This window comes from Micrasema longulum, unplaced genomic scaffold (assembly GCF_059751315.1).
Source record: "Micrasema longulum isolate JH-2025_06_02 unplaced genomic scaffold, ASM5975131v1 h1tg000180l, whole genome shotgun sequence".
Taxonomy (NCBI): Eukaryota; Metazoa; Arthropoda; class Insecta; order Trichoptera; family Brachycentridae; genus Micrasema; species Micrasema longulum.
The window spans coordinates 1,693,208-1,718,420 of NW_028277385.1; the positions used below are offsets into that span (position 1 = coordinate 1,693,208).

The following is a 25,213-nucleotide window of genomic DNA, read 5'->3' on the forward strand; positions in this document are numbered from 1 at the left end:
TTTTGATGAAGGAATGTGTCAGTCTAGGAATTTTCAGGGCTTGTAATCTGTCATTGACTGGTCATAATGTAGTGGCTTATTTTGTGATTAATTCCTATAAGGTTACCACGTCATAGTCATTGAGTCTGAATTGCTATGAATAACAAATATAACTCTTCTGTCAGTGGTGAGTCTGAGGAGGATGCTGTCTTTCTTTGGACATATTGCTAGACGTGAGCCAGACAATCTAAAAATGGTAATAATGTCTGGCTGAGTTGAAGGTAGGAAAAGCCGGGGTAGAATCCCATATAGATGGACTGACCAAAAAAAAGAGGCTACGGGGCTAAAATTTGATGTGTCGGTTTGTCAGGCTAAGGACAGACTAAAGTGGAACAGACTAATTAGAAGTGTTCATGTTGGTCACGATCCTTAGCATTGAGGGGCCGGCTTGGAAGAAGAGCAAACATAAAAATATTTCATACAGACCATTATTTTTCAGCTTCTTGTGAAATTTTCTTTATATGTTAATCAAAACACGTGAACATAATATTAATAAAGCATGAACCTTTTATGATATTATCATAACCCTAACTTGTAACTCCACAAATTGACAAAAAGTACATTTTGGCGTTTTCTGTTAAGACTTTAAATAATCATTATTTTTGTAAAACTTGTATATTCCTGCAGTGTTTCTTCATTATTAAAAACGAAAAAAAAAAACCCGCTACCGTTCACTACTGAACTTGTTTTTACTCTTTCCTGAAGAAAATTGAATTTGGGACTTACGAGTTTTACAAAAGTTAGGCCCATTGAGACATAATATATAGGGATGACACTCCATACGAATCCGAGCTAAAAAGACGTCCCCAAAAAAAAGCAATGGCCAGCGGGGGGTGCAAGTGTCATCACGTCAAATCACATCGGCTTTGGCAAGCAAAACAATTAGTACAGGAAAAAAAACAGATTGTTTATCGCGGTGGTCTAGTTCCATTCAGTATGTCACTCACTTCCCCGAATCCCTCATTTATGCTCGGGTAGCTGATAAAGACAAAGACAAAAGATGGCTCACGACTAATAAAAGTGGTAACATAAGTAAACCTCTTTTTAAAGTATTAAAATAGCCATTTAAACCAATATTGATTAAGATAAAAACATTACTTACTGGTGAAAGGTTATACCATCACTTTTCCCATTTTTTCTCAAATGATTTGTGCAGTATCTTACCGTACAAGTTGTCATTTTAGTATTTGCGAGGGCAGACAAAAGTCGCCTAAGAATGCTCGCAACATACTCAAGTCCGTTCTATCAAACATATGCTACAGGTTAAGGTATCACATTTCGAACGATTATACTTACTTTAGTTATATACCTCAATGGTTAAGCCAACGATATGTACCAAAGATATGCAACAGCTCATGTGCACCTAAAGAGCGTAAAATGGTCGGCAAAATCTAAAAGGTTTCGTTTTATGTCATTGAATTTTCGCAGAATATTGTCATAGATGTTTAATTTAATTATCGTCTATATTAAATTAAAATTTCAATTTAATATAATAATCTGTAGTCTGTGATTATTGTTCAAAAAGGTTTTTGAAAAATGTGAGTAATTTTTTTGGTGTTATCTATTAACCCTAGAAATTGCAAAAACCGAGAATCATTAATTTCTTGTTTATGCCTTGTCTATGGGTATTATTCGTTATGATTTGAAATGTTTGTTGTTTTCCCTCCGATTTAAATGTCAGCGCTGTGTGTTTTTTGATAAAATTACTTAGTCTGAATGTGAAATTTTGAAAATGTATATAAAATCTATAGTTTTGGAAGGCTTCAAATCGTATGGCCATCGTGTGGAGGTTAATGGCTTTGACAGGGAGTTCAACGCTATCACGGGATTGAACGGCACGGGAAAATCTAATATTTTAGATTCTATTTGTTTTGTTTTGGGCATAACAAACTTGTCTCATGTGAGTGATCATTCATCTCTACTTCAAGTATTTATCGAGATTTCGTTTAAAATAACTAAGTCTTGTGTTGTAATTTGCTTAATATATTTTGATCAATTTTATACTATTGTACGTACCCAAATCGCTGTCAACCAGTTGCACAAACGTACAAGCGAACTTTATAACCGTTATTTCACTAAAATAGACAAACTTACATCCTTTTTTAATGTTATGATGGAAACTTGTATATATTTCATTCACGATTACGACAATTGGTATTTTCAAACCTCAGGTTAGAGCGACAACACTCCAAGATTTAGTATACAAAGGTGGGCAAGCTGGTATTACTAAGGCTACAGTTAGTATAACATTTGATAACAAGGATAAAGCGCAGTGTCCTATTGGATATGAAAACTACGATGAAATTACCATTACAAGACAGGTATTTCTTTAATTCTTTCTTTTCCTAAATAAAAAATCTAGTATTTTTGATGTTTGAAGCACTTACTTTGTGGAACATTTCAATTTTATACATTGAAATAAAATAAAATCACTTTGTTTTTATGTACCACTTATATTTTTTATAATTTGACAACCAACTAGTTTCGGCAATACTATGCCTTCTTCAGGGTTAATTACAAACTAACATAACAAATATAAAATTTTCACAGTAAAGGTAGAGTGGACTAGTTGTTTATCAAATTATAAAAAATATAAGTGGTACATAAAAACAAAGTGATTTTATTTTATTTTAATGTATGAAAAATCTAGTGTTTAAGTCTATAAACATACACGTAGTGAAGATTGTGAATGTTGTTTAGTTTGAAGGACATATATAACGCATGGAACCATTGGTTCCCCTAAATTCAGAGAAATACTGTTTATAAAATAGCATGTTTAATAGATTAATTATCAGTTTTAATACCTAACATTTAGATTACTCTAAACAAATAATGTAATAATTGTTTTATTAATAATCATGATGAATTGCGGAGTATTACTATTGCCTAATAAAAAATGTTAATTAGCAACGTGACCCCAAACACATCCACTCGTCAGCGCTGTCATGCGCGTACTGATCGGCGCGTACTTACTACTGGCTGACCGCGTCTCGAGGAAAGAACGATCGCGTTGGAAGCAAATTTGAAATTCTGTTCCAGCGCCGCACTGAACGAAAAAAAATTGAAAAAACGAAAATACATCGTCATAATTTCCCTATTCACACCAAGTGGTGCATAGGGCACTGCATTGGTGCTCCAATTGCAGTGTGTCCCGATTTTTTATGTTTCATATAAGGCAAGGTGTTCAGTCTTACGACTGCGCTTGAAGCGAAACAGAGAAGAAAAACCCTGGACACAGGTGTTTTTAACTGAAGTGAATTCGAAGATGCTTGATTTCCATGTCATGTGAAATATTTGTTTAACCCTTTCAGACCTGAATTAATTCCTGTGAATATATAAAATATTTTTTATTCGGTGTGTACTAAAGGAATTATTTGAAAAAAATTGGTATTTTTAGTTTCTTTTTTAAATATTTTATACTTACGAAATGATTTAATATGACCTTTTTTATAAACGATGAGTCTCAAACTGTTAAAATTAATTTTTAATTTGTTATTATTTTACAGTGTATGTTTATTATATCAAATTACTTTAATGTTACTGAAATATGTTTTAAACTTGCGTTACATATCATTTATAAGGATGACAGGAATTCGCAAAAAAAAACCAGCTAGAAGCTTGCTCTCAAAGTTAAAAATGAAATTTTCTGTGTAATGCTGATTTCCGACTTATAAAAAAAATAAAGTTGTACTTAGGGGTTCTAGTAATTAAAAAGTAAACTCGCCACTTTTGAATTTTGGGAGCCACGAGAGTAAAACAATCTTAAAATTCGTGTATATTTGAACGAACCCCCGGGCTGAAAGGGTTAAAGGTGGTTTATCTCTGTAGTGTTTCGTTGTTCCTAGACTGGCACCTGAAACTTATCACCTTACCTTTAATGTCACAGGAAATGATCCAGATACGCTGCAATTCAAGTGCTGATACAGTGTCCTATGCTCCTTTGGGTGCGAATAGGGAAATGATTGAGTTTTTGCGGCAGATTGTTAAAGCCCCAAATGATCGGGATACATTTTATCTAAATTTATTTTAACTTAATGGGAAAAGGGAGAGAGACTATGGAAGTCTAGCCTGCCTGGTATACTACTCAAAAACATACTCAAAACTTTGCTGATTAAACTAACGCAATCTCACCCACATCAATTGAGGTTTCAGCTTTTTTACTTTACAAAAGCCAACCGATGGGAGAATTGGGGAAATGTGGTTTAAATATAGACTGAATGGTAAATATTACACAGTATGTAAAGTGGCCACTTATATCAACCCACAATAAGTCATTAGCTCTGTAAATGCCTGGACTTCCTTCTCAAAAATGTTTGCCCTCTCTGTTACAATAAATTTAAATCTTTTTGAATTTCAATTTTAATTTTATTTATTCATATACAGGATGTTCTTTAAACCCCGTTACATCCGAAACCACAGTGATTAGTATGGGTAAGAAAACATATTGGCATATTAAAAAAAATATTTAGAATGAAGAAAATTTGTAAAAATAAAATATTAAAAAGAACAAATGGTTGCTTACTTCTGCAGGGGACAAGCGAGGGGGGCGCGGCCGCGCGGTTAACAATGTGTCAGACTCCCCTCTCCCCTCCCCTCTTTTCACCCCTGCAGAAGTTAGCAACCATTTGTTTTTTTAAATATTTTATTTTTTAAATTTTTATTTGTTCGAAAAAAATATTTTAATGTGCCAATATGTATTCTTGCTCATACTGATCATCATGGTTTCGGATATGACAGGGTTTAAAAAACACCCGTATATGTCAAAATGTTAACCCATTGTTTGCGGCGATCTTTGTTATGATAACTTTTAGTCATGTTTTGAAACAGAAAAGAATCAATAATAATTTTTGTATTATGTAGTGCCGTCTCTTATCCAGAATATGTTTATGTGAGATAGCATCTCCTTTCCGGCCGGCGTTTCCTAGTTCCTACCCGCCTCTTAATTCCGTCCTTTTTCTATGGCAACCCTTTTTGTCTCTCATGTTGGTATTACAGCTGTCACTGGCAGGGAATCTATTCCTTTGTTTCAATTGACGTCGAATTTCCGTCGCGTTACCACCTACCTGTTGCGTCTTGTTTTGTTTGTGTTTTTTTTTTGGAAATATTTTCAAAAAGTTGTATACAAAAAATTAAACAATTTAAACCGTCCCAATAGAAATGTCCTCCAAAAATGTCGAAAAACCGCCGGTTGTCGCAGAAAAGCGGCGAAATCGATCGCGCTCTGCCTCAAGTGCCTATAGTGATGGAATGTCAAGTGGTTCGAGCGACGCCGCTTCCAGCGCGTCGTCTAAGAACAAAGGAGGACAAAGGAAGCAGAGGACGCGATCATCTCGAAAGATGATTAAGAGGTTATCCAAGCAATTGGACAATCTCCAAAATTTTATTTTTAGAGATAGGAGTGCCGCCTCGCGCACTCCTTCGATTATCGGCGTTACTGAGGACGTTGAAATGGTTCCCCAGTCTTCAGGGTTCAGAATGCCTTCCCCTACAACCGAGCTGGTGGAACCAAAAATACCCCGGCCGCCCACTGCCATCCTCAGTACGCTGAAACGCGTCCAACGCTTCGGATCCGCGGAGTGGTGCAACGTGCGCTACTCAAAAGTCATGAAGGACTACATCGCGGATCCAGGGTTCAAGGAGTTGGAAATCAACTCGGAGCTGGCAGCCTTGGACCCTACGTCGCCCCAGTTAGCCTCCGTAGAGCGAGCGCTGGCCGCCATCACCCACGCTGCTCTAAAGGAAAGAGAACTCATGCAGTCCTCACTGCAAGAGTTAATTAACTGGGGCTACGATGGGGAAACGCCTCTAACCCCTGAGACTCTGCAGATGAAGATCTCAGATCTCTTTGGGGGTCAGAATCTCTGTAATCGCGTCTCTGACGACCTTTTGCAGATGGCTTGCGGTAAGAGGGCTGAGGTGATAGAAACGCGGCGTAACCGCTTTCTCAAACTCGTAAAAAATAAGCACGATGTCCAGCCCCTCGCTAAAATTCCCCCCAGTGCGTCCTTCCTGTTTGAGGAAGCAGCTTTCTCTTCCGAGCTGCAGAGGCTCGGGGGAGTTAGCAAGTGCTTCAGGATGCCTTCAATCTCGACCGGTCAACTGGTCTCGTCCCATTCCGGTAACCGAGATGGAGAATTCGCTTTTCCGAAGCAAATTTCTGGAAAACGCACGGTTGCGGTCCCGAAAGATAAGCCCTTTCGTGCTCAGAGGGCTGACCCTGGGCGGGACCCCCAACCGTCAACCTCAGGAGGACAGAGAAGAAAGCTCCAGCACAGGCAACCGGCGCGAGGGCAGACCTCGCGTCGTCGAGCCTATTACAAGTGACAGCTTTCGGGCCGGGCAGTTAGCGGGAAAGATTCAGAATTGGCAGGACTTAAATGCTCCCAAGGTCATTCTGAAAATGATACGCGGCTATCGCATCCCCTTTCTTTCAAAGCCCCCGTTGGTAAGCCCAAAGAATTATCAACTAATATCTTACGAAACAAAGACGTCCGACGATATGTCTCTTCAAATAAAGAACATGTTACAGTCGGGTGTTCTAGAACCGACAGACAAATCTGCGGGATTCCTGTCGCAAATGTTTCTTGTGAAAAAGGGCGACGGTTCCGACCGCCCTATTTTCAACTTAAAAGCCCTGAATTTACATGTGATGACGAGACATTTCTCTCTCATCACTCATCACAAAATACCAGGCTTCCTTCAACCAGGAGACTGGATGACAAAAATCGATCTCTCTCAGGCTTATTTTCACATTCCGGTGGCTCCGACACACCGAAGATTTCTCCGCTTGTTCTACAATCGTCAGTGTCTGCAAATGACCTGCCTGCCATTCGGACTGGCCAGCGCTCCGCATGCATTCGCTATGATTTCCAACTGGATTGCAGAAATCCTAAGGAAAAAAGGCCTTCGGGTTGTTGTTTACCTAGACGATTTTCTCCTGGCTCATCAGACCAGAGAAAAATTAGAAATTCAAACACAACAGGCGATCAATCTTCTAACATCTCTCGGATGGAAGATCAATGTAGACAAGTGCGTCCTGATTCCAGTGCAATGTCTGGAATATTTGGGGATTGTTTGGAACATGAACCAGAATCTCAAGTATCTATCCACAGAAAAACAGGAAAAGCTTCGCAGAACGTTGCAGTTTTTACTGGGAAAAAAGATGTGGTTTCTGCGACAAGCCCAAAGCATTCTCGGATCGCTAAACTTTGCCAGTTATGTGACCCCCAGAGGCCGCCTTCACTGTCGCCAAATGCAATTTCAGGTCCATTCAATGTTGAGGCTTCCTCTCCGAAGGAAGGTTCCATTGTCCAATCCAGTGATAAAGGAAGTATCCTGGTGGGTAGAAAATCTCGTCGCCAATTCTTTGGTACACAATCCCCGACCAGTGCACTTTCTGGCAACAGATGCCGCAGGAACAGGATGGGGAGCTCAAATGGACGACGTTCATCTCTCGGGTCTTTGGACGGAGGAACAAGCGCAGTGGCACAGCAACCGTCAGGAGATGTTTGCCATTTTGAAAGCATTCAAGTACCTGAGCGAGACTTTGAAGCATTCTTCAGTACTTGTTCAGTCGGACAACAAGACGGTTCTAGCGTATCTTCGAAACGAAGGAGGCACAAGGTCAGTAACGTTGCTTCTTCTTACCTATCAAATATTGAGCATAATAGATCAGCACAGTATCACTCTGGAAGTTCAACACCTCCCGGGTCGATACAACGGCCTCGCAGACCATCTGTCTCGGGGCATGAAGCTACCGGAATGGTCTCTTTTGCCTCAGGCAACGGAACCTATCTTCAGGAAATGGGGAACTCCGGTAATAGATCTATTTGCCTCGGAAACAGCTCACGTGGTGGAGCAATATGTTTCGATGGATACCAAAGACCCGAATGCTCTGTTCCACAATGCCTTCAGCAGATTCTGGACTTACCCATTGGCTTGGATATTCCCCCCCCCATGCTTGATTCCTCGAGTCCTAGCACACTTGAGAGAATCGACAGGGATGTACATGCTCATAGCGCCCAAGTGGCCCAAAGTGTTCTGGCTCCCAGACATCCGAGCGAGGGCCATGAGACCTGCTCTAGCAGTGAACGATCTCGTGAACAACCTCGTGGATACTTCCACAGGTTACCATCCGCCGAGAATCCACGACATCCATCTGGATGTTTGGCTGATTGGGGGTGGGAAGAATCTTTAACTGAGTGGTCTCCAGCGGAAAAGTTACTTTTAACATCTAGTTGGAGGGACTCCACTCTTAAAGCTTATTCAGTAGCATGGAATAGATGGCGAAAATGGTCCAACACATATAATGTTGACCTCAAAAACCCATCTGGAAACCAGTTGGCCCGATTTCTAGCATACTTGAAAGTAAAAGTAGGTCTTGCTCCCAGCTCTATTTCACTTCACAAATCAGCTGTTTCCATGCTTAGCATTCCTAACAGGAACAGCCAGCTTAGTGGCCACCCGATGGTGAAACAAGTCATGAAGGGCATAGCTAAAACCACTCTTAAGTCACATAAACCACCAATTTGGGATCCCAGGATTGTATGCAGTTGGCTAGAGAATAATCCACCAACAGATATAACCCTGTTTGAAGCATCACGTAGATGTGCTTTAATTTTATTACTCGCATCTGGGCGAAGAGTTCACGATCTTACACTTTTAAGGTGTGCGCCAGATTATTTTGTTGATGCCTCTGACCACATTATCCTATGGCCAGTGTTTGGATCAAAAACTGACTCGTCTCTACACAGACAGTCAGGTTGGAAGCTTTTGAAGATTAATGTAGAAGCTATAGATCCTGTGTTCTGGCTTAGGAAAGTATATACCCTGGGTAAAGACCGAAGAGAGGAAGGAAGTAACCTTTTTGTTTCTACTTGTGGTACTGCAAAACCAGCTTCACCCACTATCATCGGCGGCTGGGTCAAATCCCTCCTGAAAGAAGCGGGTATTTCGGCATCCGCTGGTAGTACTAGGTCAGCTGTGGCTTCCTTAAACTGGATTCAACAATATCCTATTAATGAAATCCTGGAAAGGGGGAATTGGCAAAGTGAAAATACCTTCTCAAAGTTTTACTGCAAAGAGATAAGACATAATGTTGCCGATCATAATCGCACATGTTCAAAATCTCTTACTAGCCTTTTCAGGCCTATTAACTGATGACAAGCAGAGACAAACTCTGGGACCCGTTATGCCAGTTATTCACTATATCTTGTGAGTTGCATAAACATGTATTTAATGTTAATTGTTACTGTGTATAGAGTTGAAATGTTACCGAGTATTACTGAACTCATCGTGGTTAGTGATCTAAATGTATACCTGGAGGTAATATCTTGGCTTCCGGCCAGGTGTACAGACCATTCAGTGTCACATTGACATCAACGCTGTGTGTGCTCATGATCTATGTGTCTGCAGATGAGATCTCGGCTCTTGGCCAGTATCATCTGGTATTATGTTCTAAATGGTATATTACACAACTGACATCACCACTGTGTGCGCTTATGATCTATATCTGGAGATGATATCTCGGCTCCTAGCCAGTATCATCCAGTATTAGTACTCCTCTAAACAGTATATCACAATTGACATCACCGCTGTCACCAGGCGATAACAAACACTTCTCACATAAACATATTCTGGATAAGAGACGGCACTACATAATGAAAGAGTTTTACCTACCATTAAAACTCGTATTATGTTGCCTCTCTTATCCAGAATATGATCAACTCCTGCCTGGTGAGACACAATTGAAACAAAGGAATAGATTCCCTGCCAGTGACAGCTGTAATACCAACATGAGAGACAAAAAGGGTTGCCATAGAAAAAGGACGGAATTAAGAGGCGGGTAGGAACTAGGAAACGCCGGCCGGAAAGGAGATGCTATCTCACATAAACATATTCTGGATAAGAGAGGCAACATAATACGAGTTTTAATGGTAGGTAAAACTCTTTCATTATAGTGACACCTATCCGCTCCACAGCAAAGCAAACGTGACAGAAGAATTTAGATGTTTAAGACGTATTTTTCAGAAGGTTACCGAAATGCATAAAAATGTGCACCCCGCTGCAATATAAGTATACACAAATGTGTGCACACCGTAATCAACGTGTTAATAACTCCCTAGGGAGTGAAACCCAGCCCGTTTACAAACATTTTCACGTTCTCAAAACATTGGGGATATACATTTGAATTGTTTGTTACTTTTGTAGGTTGTTATGGGTGGGAAGAACAAATATCTTATTAACGGTATCAATGTCCAGAATAAAAGAGTTGCGGATCTCTTCTGCTCTGTTCAACTTAACGTCAACAATCCCCATTTCCTTATTATGCAGGGACGGATAACCAAAGTACTCAGTATGAAGCCACCAGAGGTATTTACTCATTTTCATTATTTCCTTTGATGAACCAATTGAATTTGGAAACAACCAAGTTGATTCCATTGTAATGCAATGAAAAATGAACACTCACCCAGCCTTTTTTTTTTATTTGCTTATGATTTACCCTAATATTTAAATTTTCTGGCCATTTTCAACACACCTAAATCTGAGGCCTACAATTTATCGTCTGCGACACTACCAAGTGACTGCCACGCGGTTCTTATTTTGTAATGATAAATATTATACCGTTGGGTAATTACTAGGTAACTTAAAAACAAATATTTCTATCTTCTTCCATGAATCTGCAAATAGACGAGTCATGCATTCAAATCATCACAATATGATTGTAATGAATCACTACTTGCCTATTTGTAACATTCATGGAGGAAGATACATAATATGTGTTTTTAGTGGGTAATTAAAAAATGCTGATTTTGAAATTCCCCTGCGATATTATGTTCTCATGTGCTCATGTAAATTAATTATATAATTTAACAGCTTTTTAGGAAACAAAATAAGTTTTATTTTTTACTGTTATACAATATGTTTTTCTCATATTTAAACTAGATATTCAAACAAATTAGGTGGGTAATAATATCTATTCCAACTTTGGCCACCAAACTTAAAAATGTGAATATTCTCTTTCTATAGATTTTTGTCTTCACTCGAGTGTTTTTTTCTTCAGATTTTGTCTATGGTTGAGGAAGCCGCTGGTACTAGAATGTACGAAGCAAAAAAACAAGCTGCCCAGAAAACAATTGAAAAGAAAGATGCCAAACTTAAAGAGCTAAATGATGTATGTAAACACTTTATGGGTTTCGTTCCCTTTCACTAAATTTTAATTTTGACTTATGAAAATAATTGATTTTCGACTTTTACATGCTTTATTAGCTACCTACTGTTTTTTAGCCCAATCTGGTGGAAGCCATTGCGACAACAGTATTAGTGTTTTCTAAAATTTGAGCACCATTTACTTGACTTCTAAATTTATTGATTTCTGTAGATTTTATGAAAATCAAAATAAATTAGGTACCTTCATGTTTATTATTTTTATACTAGTGGTTAGCCTTTTAATAGAAGTATTAAAATAAAACAATTTTTGTAGGATTTTTACAAACTTGAATGCACTTTTTTCTAACATAATGCATCATCAATCTCATTCAATGATCACCCATTTTTTCCCCTTTTGCTAAAACACAACTGTTTACTGCACAGATTTTTGAAATATTTTTTTAGATTATTACAGAAGAGATCGCTCCCAAAATTCAAAAGTTACAAGAAGAAAGAACACAATATCAGGAGTACCAAAAAGTTTCACGAGAGTTGGAAAATCTCACTAGACTTTTTGTTGCTTGGAAGTAAGCATACTTTTTTATACACAGTTAAACCTTGTTTATACGTTCCTCAATTTGAAAATCCCCCAATTGACGTTTTTCATAACCTCAGTTTTACGTTATAATTTTTTTAACTCATTTGATCTGTCAAGACACCGAGCTGCCGCGTGAATGCAGATTTGAATCAAGGTAAATAAAAAAAAAGTGTAAATAATTGTCTCACTAAATTCAAAGTAGGTAATTTTGACATTTTATAAATTGACAGTGGACAGTTGACGGATGTTTAGGAAGAATAAAGTATTTACAACAATAAATTACGAGGCAGAAACATTAGGCAATAGAAATATTATTTGAAGTTATAAACATAATATGGAAAGGAGATAGTTTGAACAGTTATCATAAAAGTGTGAAATAGTTTTGCCACGATGTAAATGACAGTTGAAATGATGTGGTGCCATACTAAAATAAATGATACCATATAAATAAAATTTCCCAATATTTAGGGAAAAAATCATTGTATGCATTTTATGCAAATTCTAATTTTTGTATTTGTGCTTTTAAGGTTAAGTTACCTTCATAAAATGATTTAAACACGTTTATTTTTACGAAAAACGTAAAACAGGGGTTTTACTGTATTTGGAAATACTCTGAAGCTTGCAGCTTTTTATGATTTCAATATTTTTTTAATTTTCAGGTATGTATCTGCTGAAGAGAACACAGAGAATGCAAATAAGGTGGTTGATGACGTTAAAGATAAAATTAAGGAAAAACACCGCAACATATCAGACAACAAAAAAGAGTATGCCAATATTGACAAACTTATCACCGAAATGAATAAGAAACTTGACGAGGTATGTATATATCTCTAATACCAGTTCCAATTACATTTATTTTATTTTGATTTAATTGCATCTTATTCTCCGTAGGAAACTGGCGGCGAGCTGCAATCCATGGAAAAAGACACCCAATCGAAGGAGGCAAAAGAAGCAGAAATATCGGCTAAGAACCGTTCTATTCATGATGGATTGAAAGGCCATAAAAGCAAACAACGATTATTACAAAGCAGCATTAATGATGATGAGAAAGCTTTTACAATGAAAAAGGATCAATTAGCTAATGTATGTTTTGTCAAGTTTTATTTAATCATCTTTTTAATTATTTTATTGGACTGAATACTGTTTTCCAAAATATTTGCATTTACATGTATACTAGTAATTATCTATTATCCGAACAAAGTTGATACATTTTCTGAAATCTGTGAGGCTCTATCTAACTCCATGAATCACATTATTACGTTCTATATTATTAATCATCAGTCAAGATATTTTTCAGAATCAATTTTTTTTTTTAAGAATCAACTCAGAAATTGAAAATTGTATTTTTTATACCTTATGGTTTTGTCTACAGATGGAGAGTACTTTTGGTGGTTTACGAGACACTATGACCAAAGACTCTGAAACATTATCAGCTGTACAGGAGCGTTTTCAGGCAGTTAGTTCTGGTCTTCAGGTGACAGAAGGAGGACAGTCTTCTCTACAAGATCAGCTCATGGGTATGTGATGAAAGTCTTCAAAAAAAAAAATGTTTAAACTTGTCTTGGAAAATATCCCTCTATTTATCAATTTAGTCATACCTGAAAAAATTAAATTATTTCCATTACCAAATAATAAGGTTATATTTATTATCAGTCAGCCCTAGCCATTATCTGCTATGGATTTTTTTTTGCAATAAAATTTTTACATCGGTTTAATAGTGGGGTCCCAAATAGGCAAATTAATTTTCCTTTTTAGGGGCCTCACTTCACAAAGTTATATTTGCATATCTGACCAAAATATAATAAAAGTCTAGATAATTAGTTAATTGTTAGTAGTTAGCGGTTATTAGTTATATAAATAATAAATTTATATAACCGGTTAATTGTTAGTGGTTAACGATTATGGAAATAATTTAGGTAATATTAGTCTAAAATTTTCGGGACTTAATAAAGGTCGCCAATTTGTTTGGAAGTGGGAAAATTGTTGCACAAAAGTAGAGAAGATTGTAAAGCGGCTATTTTGAGAGGAAGGATTATGGATTATGGTTAGTCAATTCTTTTTATTTCTGATTATTTTGGCCACCGGGAATTCTCATAATCGATTATAAGGTTCTACATTGTATTTATTTGTAAGTTATGCTTACTGCTACTATCTATCTGTTTTCTAGGTGCTAAGCAAATGGCATCGGAGGCGTCTACCCAAGTGAGCCAGTGTATGATGGAAAAAAAGCATTTGGAAGAACGACTGAAGGTTATGCAAAAGGATGTTGCCGCAACAAGTCTGCAGTACAAAAAAGATCAGGCAAACATTTCTTCTGTGGAGAAAGAAGTTGCTAAATTGAAGGTAGGTAATCAATTATTTTAGTTTAAATTTTAGTCTCATAGACATTGGTATTTGTATTATGTAAATAATTATTATAATTTAGGAACAAATGAAAAAAATATACACATTGTACATCCAATAAAAAAGTCCTATCTCAAAAAGAGGAGAATTTTCCAGTGAGCCTAATATCTAAAACATTGTTTTCTCCAAAGCAATGCCGATGTGTTCTATTTAGATTTGCCTTAAAAATGCTATAACATTTATTTTTTTAATCTCGAGTGTCGTGAATAAAATAGTTAAAATACATATAACATTGTTTGATTCTGTCATAAAGCTGTTAAGTGGTTAAATTTTAAAGATAGAATTATGTTTATATTTAAGCAGAGTTTTTTAAAAATAATTTATTCTTAACTCAAAATCTGATTTTTCAAAAATTATGATGGCATAAAATTACAGTAATACCTCATTTTTACGTTCCTCGATTTTACGTTTTCCTGCTTTTTACACCGAAATATTTAGGTCCCATTTTTTTCCATACATTATCATTCAAATATTCCCACCAATTAACGTTTTTTACGTTTTTCATAACTCTGGTTTTACGTCTAAATATTTTCATAACTCATTCGATCCGCAAGACGAGCAACGCGCCGCTGCCTGAATGGAGAATAAAATCGCGGTAAATAAAAAAATGTGTAAATTATTGTCTCAAACTCAATTCAAAGTAGGCGCAGTGTAATTGACCATTTTGTTTAAGTGTCTAATTTTGACATTTTACTAATTAGTGACATGCAGTTGATGCATGTTCAAGAAGAATAAAGTCTTTACATCAATAAATTATGATGCAGAAAGTTAAAAAAATTGGTAATAGAAATTTTCTTTGATGTTGTAAACATAATGTGAAAAGGAGATAGTTTAAACAGTTATCATAAAAGTGTGAAACAGTTTTGCCGCGATGTAAATGACAGTTGAAATTTTGTGGTGCCATACTAAAAAAATTGCCATCATATAAATAAATTTCCCAATATTTAAGGAAAAAATCATTGTATGCATTTTATGCAAATTCTAAATTTTATTTTTGTGTTTTTAAGGTTAAGTACCTAGATACAATTATTTAAACATGTATTTTTTCAAATTCAATAAAAAATAACACATTGTAGTGTCTCTTAAAATATTTACAGCTATTTTAGCTACAAAATATTTTCAATTAAATCATTGGTAAATATGAATAATCCCCAATCATGACAGTTCTTACAATTTTTCTGCAGTATATTTAGTATAGTCTTCTACAATAATTATATTTTAATGAAATTTCATATTTTCCGTACATTTTTTATATCCTCGCTTTAGCGTTTTCCTCAGTTTTACACTTTTTTTTGTTGCTCCCTTGAAAAACGTAAAACAAGGGTTTAACTGTATTATGAAAATTTCATTTAATTCACTATTTTAATAGCTGATGCTTAAATGGTTTATATTTTAATTTATGTTCAAAATAAGCCTTTCTGGTGTTTATATTAGGTTGGGGAAAAAGTAATTTTGTATTTTTCTCTTTATTTCAATGCTTTATAAAAAATGTTACAATCATCCGATTTAAGTAAAATATACGCCTTTCTGAATCCAAATGCCCCTTTCGTAGAAGCCCTTGTCCCTATTGGCAAAAAACTCGGACAACAAATTTTCACAGGCCTCTATTGAAAACAAATTTGTACCCCCAAGCGTGTTGGCCATAGACAGGAACAGATTGTAGTCACTTGGTCCCAGGTCCAGACTATAGGGTGGATGCATAAGAACTTCCCATCCGAGCTCCCGGAGCTTTTGGCGCGTCATCAAAGATGTGTGTGGCCTGGCTTTGTCCTGATGAAACACAATTCCTCTCATATTCACCAATGCTGGCCGCTTTTGTTCGATTGCCAGCTTCAAACGGTCGAGTTGTTCACAGTAGAGGGCAGAATTGAGCGTTTGGCCATAGGGTAGCAGCTCATAGTAGAGTATTCCCTGCCAATCCTACCAAACACACAACAGCACCTTCCTGGCCGTCGGTCTTGGCTTGGCCACGGTCTGGGCTACTTTGTTGGCTTTCGGCCACGATCTCCGTCGCTTGACATTGTCCTAAGTGACACACTTTTCATCACCAGTCATCATCTGCTTCAGAAATGGGTCGATTTTGTTGCGATTCAGCAGCGATTCTCAGATGGAAATTCGGTCCATGAGGTTTTTTTTCGTCAGCTCGTGTGGCACCCAAACATCGAGCTTATTTTAAATCCAACCTTCTGCAAATGAATCAAAACGGTTTTATGATCGATATTCAGCTCCTGGACGATACTACGACTGCTAACACAACGGTCTATCTCGATATTTTCCATGATTTTATCGACATTTTCGACGACAGGCCTGCCAGAGCGTGGTGCATCATTCACCTCTACTACACCAGAACGAAATCGCTCGAACCACTGTTGTGCAGCACGAACCGAAAGAGTATCAGCCCTGTATACATCGCAAATTTTTTAGGTTGCTAGTTTTTTCCTTTCAGGTAGTAAAATATGGCGAATTTTTTCCTTCGAAACCTCATGCAGTTGTGAACTATTATGTTCGGCTGCCTGACGAAGTATGATAGTTCGCAACTGAACCGACCAAGCGCAATACTGTCAAAGAAGCGTTTGTAGTACACTCACACCTTTACAACGCCGTATGATCCGATGTGACCAATAATGAACATAATATACTTAGTTGAAAAAAAATGGCGCAAAATACGAAATTACTTTTTCCCTAATCTGATGTGTAAAATAAAGAAAGAATTTAATAAATAAATAAAAAATGGTAGAGCAAGACAGGTAGATAAGAAAATTTCACATATAACTGCATATTTTACTTAATTCTTTTTTTTTTTACTCATCTTTCTGATGAACGGGAAGATCAACAAATTAGTAAGGCAATAGAGATAAAAAAGAAAATTTTGCATTAAACTGTATACTTTACTTAATTTTATTTTTAAACTTATCTTTCTGATGAACGAGAAGATTGACTTATAAATGGTGTAATAATGAAAAATAATGATGTTGTAATGATTCATTTATGATTAGGTACTGGATAAAAAGCTATGTATTTCTAGTCAACCTTGATAAATATCATTAGACCATAGTGAATATGACAGTTCTTAAGTACCTGCTTTTTTTCAGAATGATCTTTCAACTGTTGGATATGACGAAGCTCATGTAAATGAACTTGGACGTAAGCGAGGCGAACTACTTCCCACAGTGCGTCGGATAAACGAACGCACAGATAACTTATCTGCTTCACTACGCAGGTGCAACTTTAATTACTCGGACCCTTCTCCAGGATTCGACAGGTCTAAAGTGAAGGGCACCGTTTGTAGACTTTTTGATGTCAAGGACAGAGAATATTGTACAGCATTAGAGACTGTCGCAGGAGGAAAGGTAATTTATTTCCACTCTATTACTTATTTAGTTATAAAATTTCTTTTGCAATATGTGTGTGCATTATCAGGCTCATTGCTATGAAGCAGTACCTTCCAACCAACCGAAAACAGACTAGTTCGAGCTGGTCAAGGTTTGCATAGATTTTAAAGTTGTTTGTAAAATCGTGGGGAGATAGTGCTTCTACGGATAAGACGGAATTCGGCACATTTAATATTTCTTCTTCTCTTCCTTAATCTCTCTTTTCCTTTATCTTTATTTCTCTTTCCCCTTGAAGACTAGTATCAACGTAATTTTTTTTTTTTTTTTAAATTAATTGTGTTTTTTTTTCACAACGGGCCAGGAGGCCCAATTGCAGTGGTGAATTACATCACAGAATACCTTGAGCTTGAGAAAAATCACATTTGATTTTTGTGTTCTTACCGGGAATCGAACCCGGAACCTTCCGTGTGTGAGTCAAGCGTCTTGACCACTACACAATGGATGCCGCCATTATTAGTTTATATTAGCATATTGTGTTTATATTATATGTATATTAATTTATAAGCATATTATTTGAACCGGGTGGTGGTCCCATGGTAGTATTGTAGACTCACGGACTAAAGGTCCGGGGTTCAAATCCCATTCCACTACTACTCGATTTCCATTTTTCCACAACAAGTTATTTACGACTTGAGAAATAGTCTGAAAATTGAAATATTTTAGGAAAATAATAATCCTCACCAGTATTTCTTTCTCTTTTTTTTTTATACTTATTTCTTAAGTTAGCTTATATTACAATTTGTATATCCAGGCTATACTGACAGAATGCATTAAGTCAACAGTCTTCAAATATTTTTTAATACAGGTGCAAGATGTTGATTAAAAATTTTATGCTTTGCCTAGAATTACTCTTTCAAAGCTTTAAAAAAAAAAATTGAGAAATAATGCGTTAAAATAATAAAATAGCTTTAAATGCGATTATCTTGAACTTGTTTCAATGACTTGCATTCTGTCTGTAAAGCCTCGATATAAACTAATATATACGCTTACTTTAATTACACCTTTGTACTGGATGGCGAAAAATTTGCTTATTTTATTTAAAGCTCAACTAAATGACGACTTTAAATGTATTGAACTGAAACCTTTATCCATAAAATGTCACCTATTAAAAACTGAAGTCCAATATTTTTTTTCAATTTAATAAAATAACGACTTTAAATGTATTGAACTGAAACCTTTATCCATAAAATGTCACCTATTAAAAACTGAAGTCCAATATTTTTTTTCAATTTAATAAAATAACGACTTTAAATGTATTGAACTGAAACCTTTATCCATAAAATGTCACCTATTAAAAACTGAAGTCCAATATTTTTTTTCAATTTAATAAAATAACGACTTTAAATGTATTGAACTGAAACCTTTATCCATAAAATGTCACCTATTAAAAACTGAAGTCCAATATTTTTTTTCAATTTAATAAAATAACCAGTTTTTTTGTCATCTTATAAAAAAGACAAAAATTACTTACACGGTGTTAGCTAAGCGACGATATATATTTATATCATCTTACATTAACCAAAACATTTATTTTTAGATTCATTCAAACTCTTTTCATTCTTCATACATTCAGGCATCTCATTATACAATTTTAAACCTTTATACATAATGCGATTTCGGGATTTCGTTTTTTTTATTTAAATGAAATTTTAATATAGAAATAAAATTTGTGTTATGTCTTACAGATGGGTTAAAAAGTAAAACAATTGACATCAGTTTATACATAATCTTATAAATTATTAATTCATTGGAAAGGTTGATGACCTGCATACTTAGTTTGGCATGTTTATTTAGTTGTTTTTATTATTATGATTTCAGCTGTACAATGTGATAGTTGATACTGACGTCACAAGTAAACTTATTTTGCAACGGGGACAATTACAACAGAGGACCACAATTATCCCTCTAAATAAAATCCACGGAAGAGTTATCGATCATCAGACACTTAAACTAGCTCAAGATCTGGTATGAATATTGTTTTTTTGTAATTTATGTTATCGGTTGGTTTTGAATGAAAGATGACCACATTTTAGAATGAGAAAATCTCCTGCATATTATTTTGGAACTAATTGTTGTAATGGTACAAACCAGAGGACACTCCATATACGGGGGTTGCTACTTAAGTTTTGAGATAGACAAGTAAAAACGAAAATGGCTTTATTGTTTTTCAAAATATTCTGCTTGAAGATCAATACACTTTTGCATGCGTTTGAACCAATTTTTGAAGCACTTTTTCCAGTCCGATTGAGGTACCTCCAAAACATGTGATTTTAATGTATCAACCGCTTCTTCAGGCGACGAAAAACATTGGCCTCGCAATTTGTTTTTGATATGCGGGATTAAGAAATAATCATTAGGTGCCAAATAAGGACTGTACCAATTCGATGTTTTGAATGCTCAAAAATTCACTTGTTTGAGCTGATGTGTGACAGCTTGCATTTTTGTGGTGGATAATGATTCAACTTCTTAGATTTTCACGGCCGTTAAGATGCACAATAAGTTTTTCTGGGTTATTATGCCGTGTGTCGTTCGTACTCTCTACCGACGTTTCGGATCGCGTTACAGCTTTGTGATACGGTATAGATCCTAAGTACATAATGGTACACATTAATCTAAACGACTACGACACGGTACAAGTCCCAAATACATAACATCACACAAAAACGACTACGACACGGTAAAAATTCTAAGTACCTAACGTAACACATATTCATACACAAATAACATCAACCCTGATGATGGACGCTGTAACGCGATCCGAAACGTCGGTAGAGAGTACGAACGACACACGGCATAATAACCCAGAAAAACTTATTGTGCGGATAATGATTCGTCTTCTGCAATTAGTTTCCCTTATTTTTCCTAACACTTCTGGCAAAGAATGATGGTGTACCATTCAGAATTGGCCATTCTACGTTGCTCTAATGGAACGGTGGCGGCATGTTTAGTTATTCCGAAAAAACAGGCAACCATTTGCTTCGAAGTGCTTCGTGTGTGAACAACTTTTGTTGGATTTGGCTTGTCTTGAAAAACCCATACAGTCAATTGTTGTTTAGTTTCGGGTTCATATGCATAGATACTTTAACAATAATTCATTTTTTTAAATATTTATTTTATTGATATCTATATAGTTACTAGTTTTTACTCGCAGCTTTGCTTACGTTGTATTAGGGAGAAATTATTTAGGTAATTAATTAGTTGTGTCGTTTATCAATAAGAGTTTTTGTTTATCAATAAAATATATATCAGGATTGAAAGTAACTTGTTCTTCCAATTATCGCTATAAAAGAAATATGATGATCTGTAGCATCGTTATTCTGTTCGCAAACCCAAAATCCTACTACAAAACCAAAACGAAAAGCAAACCAAACTAACCATATATAAAGCAAGTCAATTTTTCAAATTTAAACAATTGATTTCAAATAGTATTTTTTGATATCCCGCCTTACTGCCTATTCATTTTCAAATAATATTGCTCATTGTTAAAATATTATATATTTTTTTATTTGTATTTTTTTTGTAATAACGTAATAAATGTAAACAACTAATGTCTCGAGCAAGTAGAAGAATTTGTGTACCTGGGAAGCATGTTTTCAAGAGATGGAAGAGTAGAAAAAGATGTTGAAAGAAGAGTGAATGCGGGCAACAAAATGAACGGAGCACTAAGCACAGTAATTTCTAATAAAAATATGTCAATCGAAGCTAAACTGGCAGTGCACAACGGAGTTTTAGTCCCAACACTTATGTATGGAAGTGAAACATGGAACTGGCAGAGGAAGGATGAAAGCCGAGTGAACGCGGTTGAAATGCGATCTCTTAGACGAATGTGTGGGAAATCAATGTATGACAGGGTTACGAATGATGAAATCAGGCGAGAGTGTAAATCTGAGACAAGTATAATTGATAAGATTAAGAAAGGGTCTCTGAGATGGTTTGGTCACGTAGAACGAATGGACGACGAGAGAATGGTAAAACAAGTATATATGGCAAAAATGAACGGCAACGTTAGACGAGGACGACCAAGGAAGACGTGGCATGATCAGATAAACCAAAATCTTAAGTCTGGTCATGTCAAAAGCAGACAGAACCGAAGGGCATGTATGACAAGATGTATGAATGTGGAAGAGGCTAGGAGTGTATGCCAGGATAGACATGTGTGGCGGTCCATTCTCTCTGCCTACCCCTACGGAGAAATGGCGTGATGGTAGTAGTAGTAGTAGTGTATTTTTTTTTATTCAAGATGAAAAATAAGTATCCTGTTTGAATTGTGTTATTATCTTACAATGTATGTTTATTCAATCAAATCAATTTAATCTTACTTTATTAAAAACTTCCTTAACACATCATTTATAAGGACGACAGGAATTAGCTCCAAATCAACCAAACCAGCCAGAAGTCCGCGGTCAAAGTAAAAAAAGAACTTTTCTGTGGAATCTTGATTACCGACGTACACAAAAAAATGAAATGTACTTAGAGGTTCCAGTAATTAAACAATAAACTCGCTGCTTTTGAATTTCAGTATGTATACTGTATACGTATGTAAAGTAAATAAATAAATAAACTTGTGACAAACAGAGTCCATTAAAACAAAAATCTATTTAAAAAAACAAATCATAATACTGAGTTATAAGAAAATATTGATGTGGAAATCACAAACATAAGGCAGAATGGTAAATGTTACATGACGAACGATATAAGTGATCACTTAAATCAGCCGACAGGTCGTAAGCTGTGTAAATGTCTACATTTCCACACTCTTTAATAATTTTTTCTTCGCTGAGATATTGGTCTCTATAAAATATGTTTTGAATGTTATTATAGGTTGGCGCTGAAAATGTAATGTCAGCCATATCTTTGATAGACTACGACTCCCTACTGCAGCCGGCCATGAACTGGGTGTTTGGTGACTCGTTTGTTTGCCGTGACCTTGACACGGCTCGCAAGGTCACGTATCACCCACGCATCATGAAGCGCTGCGTCACCCTGGATGGCGATGTAGTGGATCCCGCCGGTACCATGTCTGGAGGTGCCAGTATCAGGGTAAGGAAAATCAATATGCATGACTTTTCGTTTATGCGATCATAATTTGTTACCATGCTTATAATGCATTTGCGTAATCTGTTTCCATTTGCTTGATCAAAATTTCTCCTTGTTTGGGCAGATTAAAAATACAATGAGGAACTTTAGCCCTTCAGGAAATTGAATACAATAAATGTTTTCTTGCGCGCGGTAAAAATAGGTGCATTTAATTGTCAGTCAAGTTTCCTGAAAATGTATGAAAAAATTAAAAAAAAAAAAAAACAAAATACTTTGAACGACGTCACTGGTTCATATGAATCAACCAACGATTAGAGAGTTATGCAAGATTTCCGGTTTGCTTGCCGTGAATGAACCGGACCAATGGGCAGAACTGATCGAGAATAAACTTGTTGGATGTACTTGCCATAGTGATTCCTGTGAAAAGATGACCAGAGTGGTTTTCCGTTGCCGTCTCTGGTGGATTTTTCTGTCGGGATTACCTTCCCTTAGCTGGTTGGTTCTGGTTTGGAGGCGCCAGGAACTCACCTTTCATCCTCTCTATGTGTTTTAAAAAAAAAGATAAACATACAAGTTTTTCAGTTGACGTCGACCCTCTACAAAATGGTGGCAAGGAAAATATGAATTCGGGCATTGGTCCTTTTAGATCCAAACCACAGAAATATAGTTTGAATTTTTAGTTTAAAGATTGTGTTTTTTTAGGGTGGATCGATTTTGGTGCAATTGGAGGAGCTTAAACATTTGGAGAGTCAATTGCAAGCTTCCGAAAATCAGCTTATCAAAATTGAATCAGAGATCAGAGTTGCTAATCAGAAATATGAAAAGTTTACTAGTCTCAAGCAGAGATATGAAATGAAGAGTGTTGAACTAAATGCTCTTAAACAGCGAATGCAGACCACAACGACTCATCAGCTGCACAGTGAAGTAGAGGAATTGAACAACAAAGTCAAGGAACTGATTGAGATAATACAAAAAAATAAAAGTATTCAAATCGAGAATGATAAGAAGGCTGTTGATCTACAAACTCAAATGAAAGATTTGAAAGGACATAGGGAACGCGAGATGAAAAGTGTCGAAGATGAGCTGAAGAAGATGAAAAAACAAGCGGAGAATAGTCGCAATTTGTGGAAGCAAAGAGAACAAGATTTCGAGACTCTAAAGCTTGAAGTTAGTGAATTGCAAAAAAGTGTAGATAGTGGAAAAGAGCAATTAGTGGCCGGTGAAGAGCTGCTGGTTCAGCTTACACAGCAGGCCCAAGAGAGCGATCATGAATTAAATAGCATTAAGGTTAGTTGTAATAATTTTTTGCAATATCCATGATCTGTTTATTTACCTTAACTATATTATTTTAATGTGTTTATTCTCTTTCAGGATGTTGTCAAAACGGCACAAGCCTTGGTAAAAGCCAAGAAAAACGAAATATCATCACAAAGTAAGGAGGTGAAGAAAACAATTCAGAAAAAGGAACAGTTAATGACTAGTAATTCTGAAATCGAGCTGCAAATTAAAGAATTAGAACATCAAGTTTCCAAACTGCAAACAGAGGCCACAAGCTGTGCATCAAAGGTAATGAAAATACTGAAATACTTAAAGCCAAAAAAAAATTTCTAAAAAAAAATTAAAAAAAAAAAATCAAACTAAAGCCATTTGTTGATTGACACATTTAAAATAGATGTTGACCAAATATTACATAAAAAAAACTTGGTTTAGTATAACCCCCCTTTTTGTGTTTTTAAGGGAGCAACAAAAAATAAAACTGAGGAAAATGCTAAAGTGAGCAAATGGAAAATGTATGACGAAAATTGAATTACATAATAATAAATTAATGCATCTACTAGACTAGTGTAAATATAATGCCAGAAAAATTATTATTTATTAGATTACTGTCATAATAGGGGATTATGCATATTTCTACCTATTTCCAATGATTTCATTAAAAATATTTTGTATTTTTTCAGTCAATATTGTAATGTGTTTTTTTTAAATTAAATTTAAATGAAAAACAAGTTTAAATGATTTCATGTAGGTACTTAAATTTGCAAATACAAAAATAAAAAGTTGAATTTGCGTAAAATACATAAAATGATTTTTCTCCTAAATGTTGGGAAATTTTATTTGTTTCACACTTATGATATATCCATTGCAACATGTTTAAACTTTCTGCATCGTAATTTATCAATTTAAAGACTATCTTCCTGAAAATGCGTCTACTGTATTTCACAATTTAGTAAAATATCAATCTGCCATTTTTGATGTTAAAATCGTGTAAGGATATAATTAAAAAACTAACTCCAAAAGACATCGGTCTGTCAGTAAGATTGTATTTGATTTAAAACTGTATCAAAATACAATGCAAAATAGCATTTCAGAAAATTAGACACTTGAAGAAAAAGGTCAATTACACTGCACCTACTTTGACTTTAGTTTGAGACAGTATTTTATACATTGCTTTTATTCTCCATTTTGGGCAAATGCGGCAGCGGCCTGCTCTGCGATTTTCGACGCATAAAATGCGCTTTGAAAAACTTTCAATGTAAAACCGGGGTTATGAAAAATGCAAAAATCATTATTTGGGGGGAATATTTTAATGAAAATG

The 25,213-nt window shown here is 35.7% G+C and overlaps 1 protein-coding gene across 1 annotated transcript in view; it reads left to right on the forward strand.

Annotated features, from left to right (window-relative positions):
• Positions 1-1,653: 1,653 nt before the first annotated feature.
• Positions 1,654-25,213, forward strand: part of SMC2 (structural maintenance of chromosomes 2) — a 28,504-nt gene continuing 4,944 nt past the window's right edge. The window contains exons 1-14 of the mRNA XM_088243030.1: positions 1,654-1,939; positions 2,211-2,360; positions 10,249-10,410; positions 11,102-11,212; positions 11,653-11,774; positions 12,445-12,601; positions 12,677-12,868; positions 13,158-13,302; positions 13,953-14,128; positions 17,281-17,538; positions 19,399-19,545; positions 22,402-22,620; positions 23,320-23,904; positions 23,989-24,183. Of these exons, the coding sequence (XP_088099156.1) occupies positions 1,772-1,939; positions 2,211-2,360; positions 10,249-10,410; positions 11,102-11,212; positions 11,653-11,774; positions 12,445-12,601; positions 12,677-12,868; positions 13,158-13,302; positions 13,953-14,128; positions 17,281-17,538; positions 19,399-19,545; positions 22,402-22,620; positions 23,320-23,904; positions 23,989-24,183 (2,787 nt within the window). The 5' untranslated portion in view covers positions 1,654-1,771. The remainder of the gene's footprint in view (positions 1,940-2,210; positions 2,361-10,248; positions 10,411-11,101; positions 11,213-11,652; positions 11,775-12,444; positions 12,602-12,676; positions 12,869-13,157; positions 13,303-13,952; positions 14,129-17,280; positions 17,539-19,398; positions 19,546-22,401; positions 22,621-23,319; positions 23,905-23,988; positions 24,184-25,213) is intronic.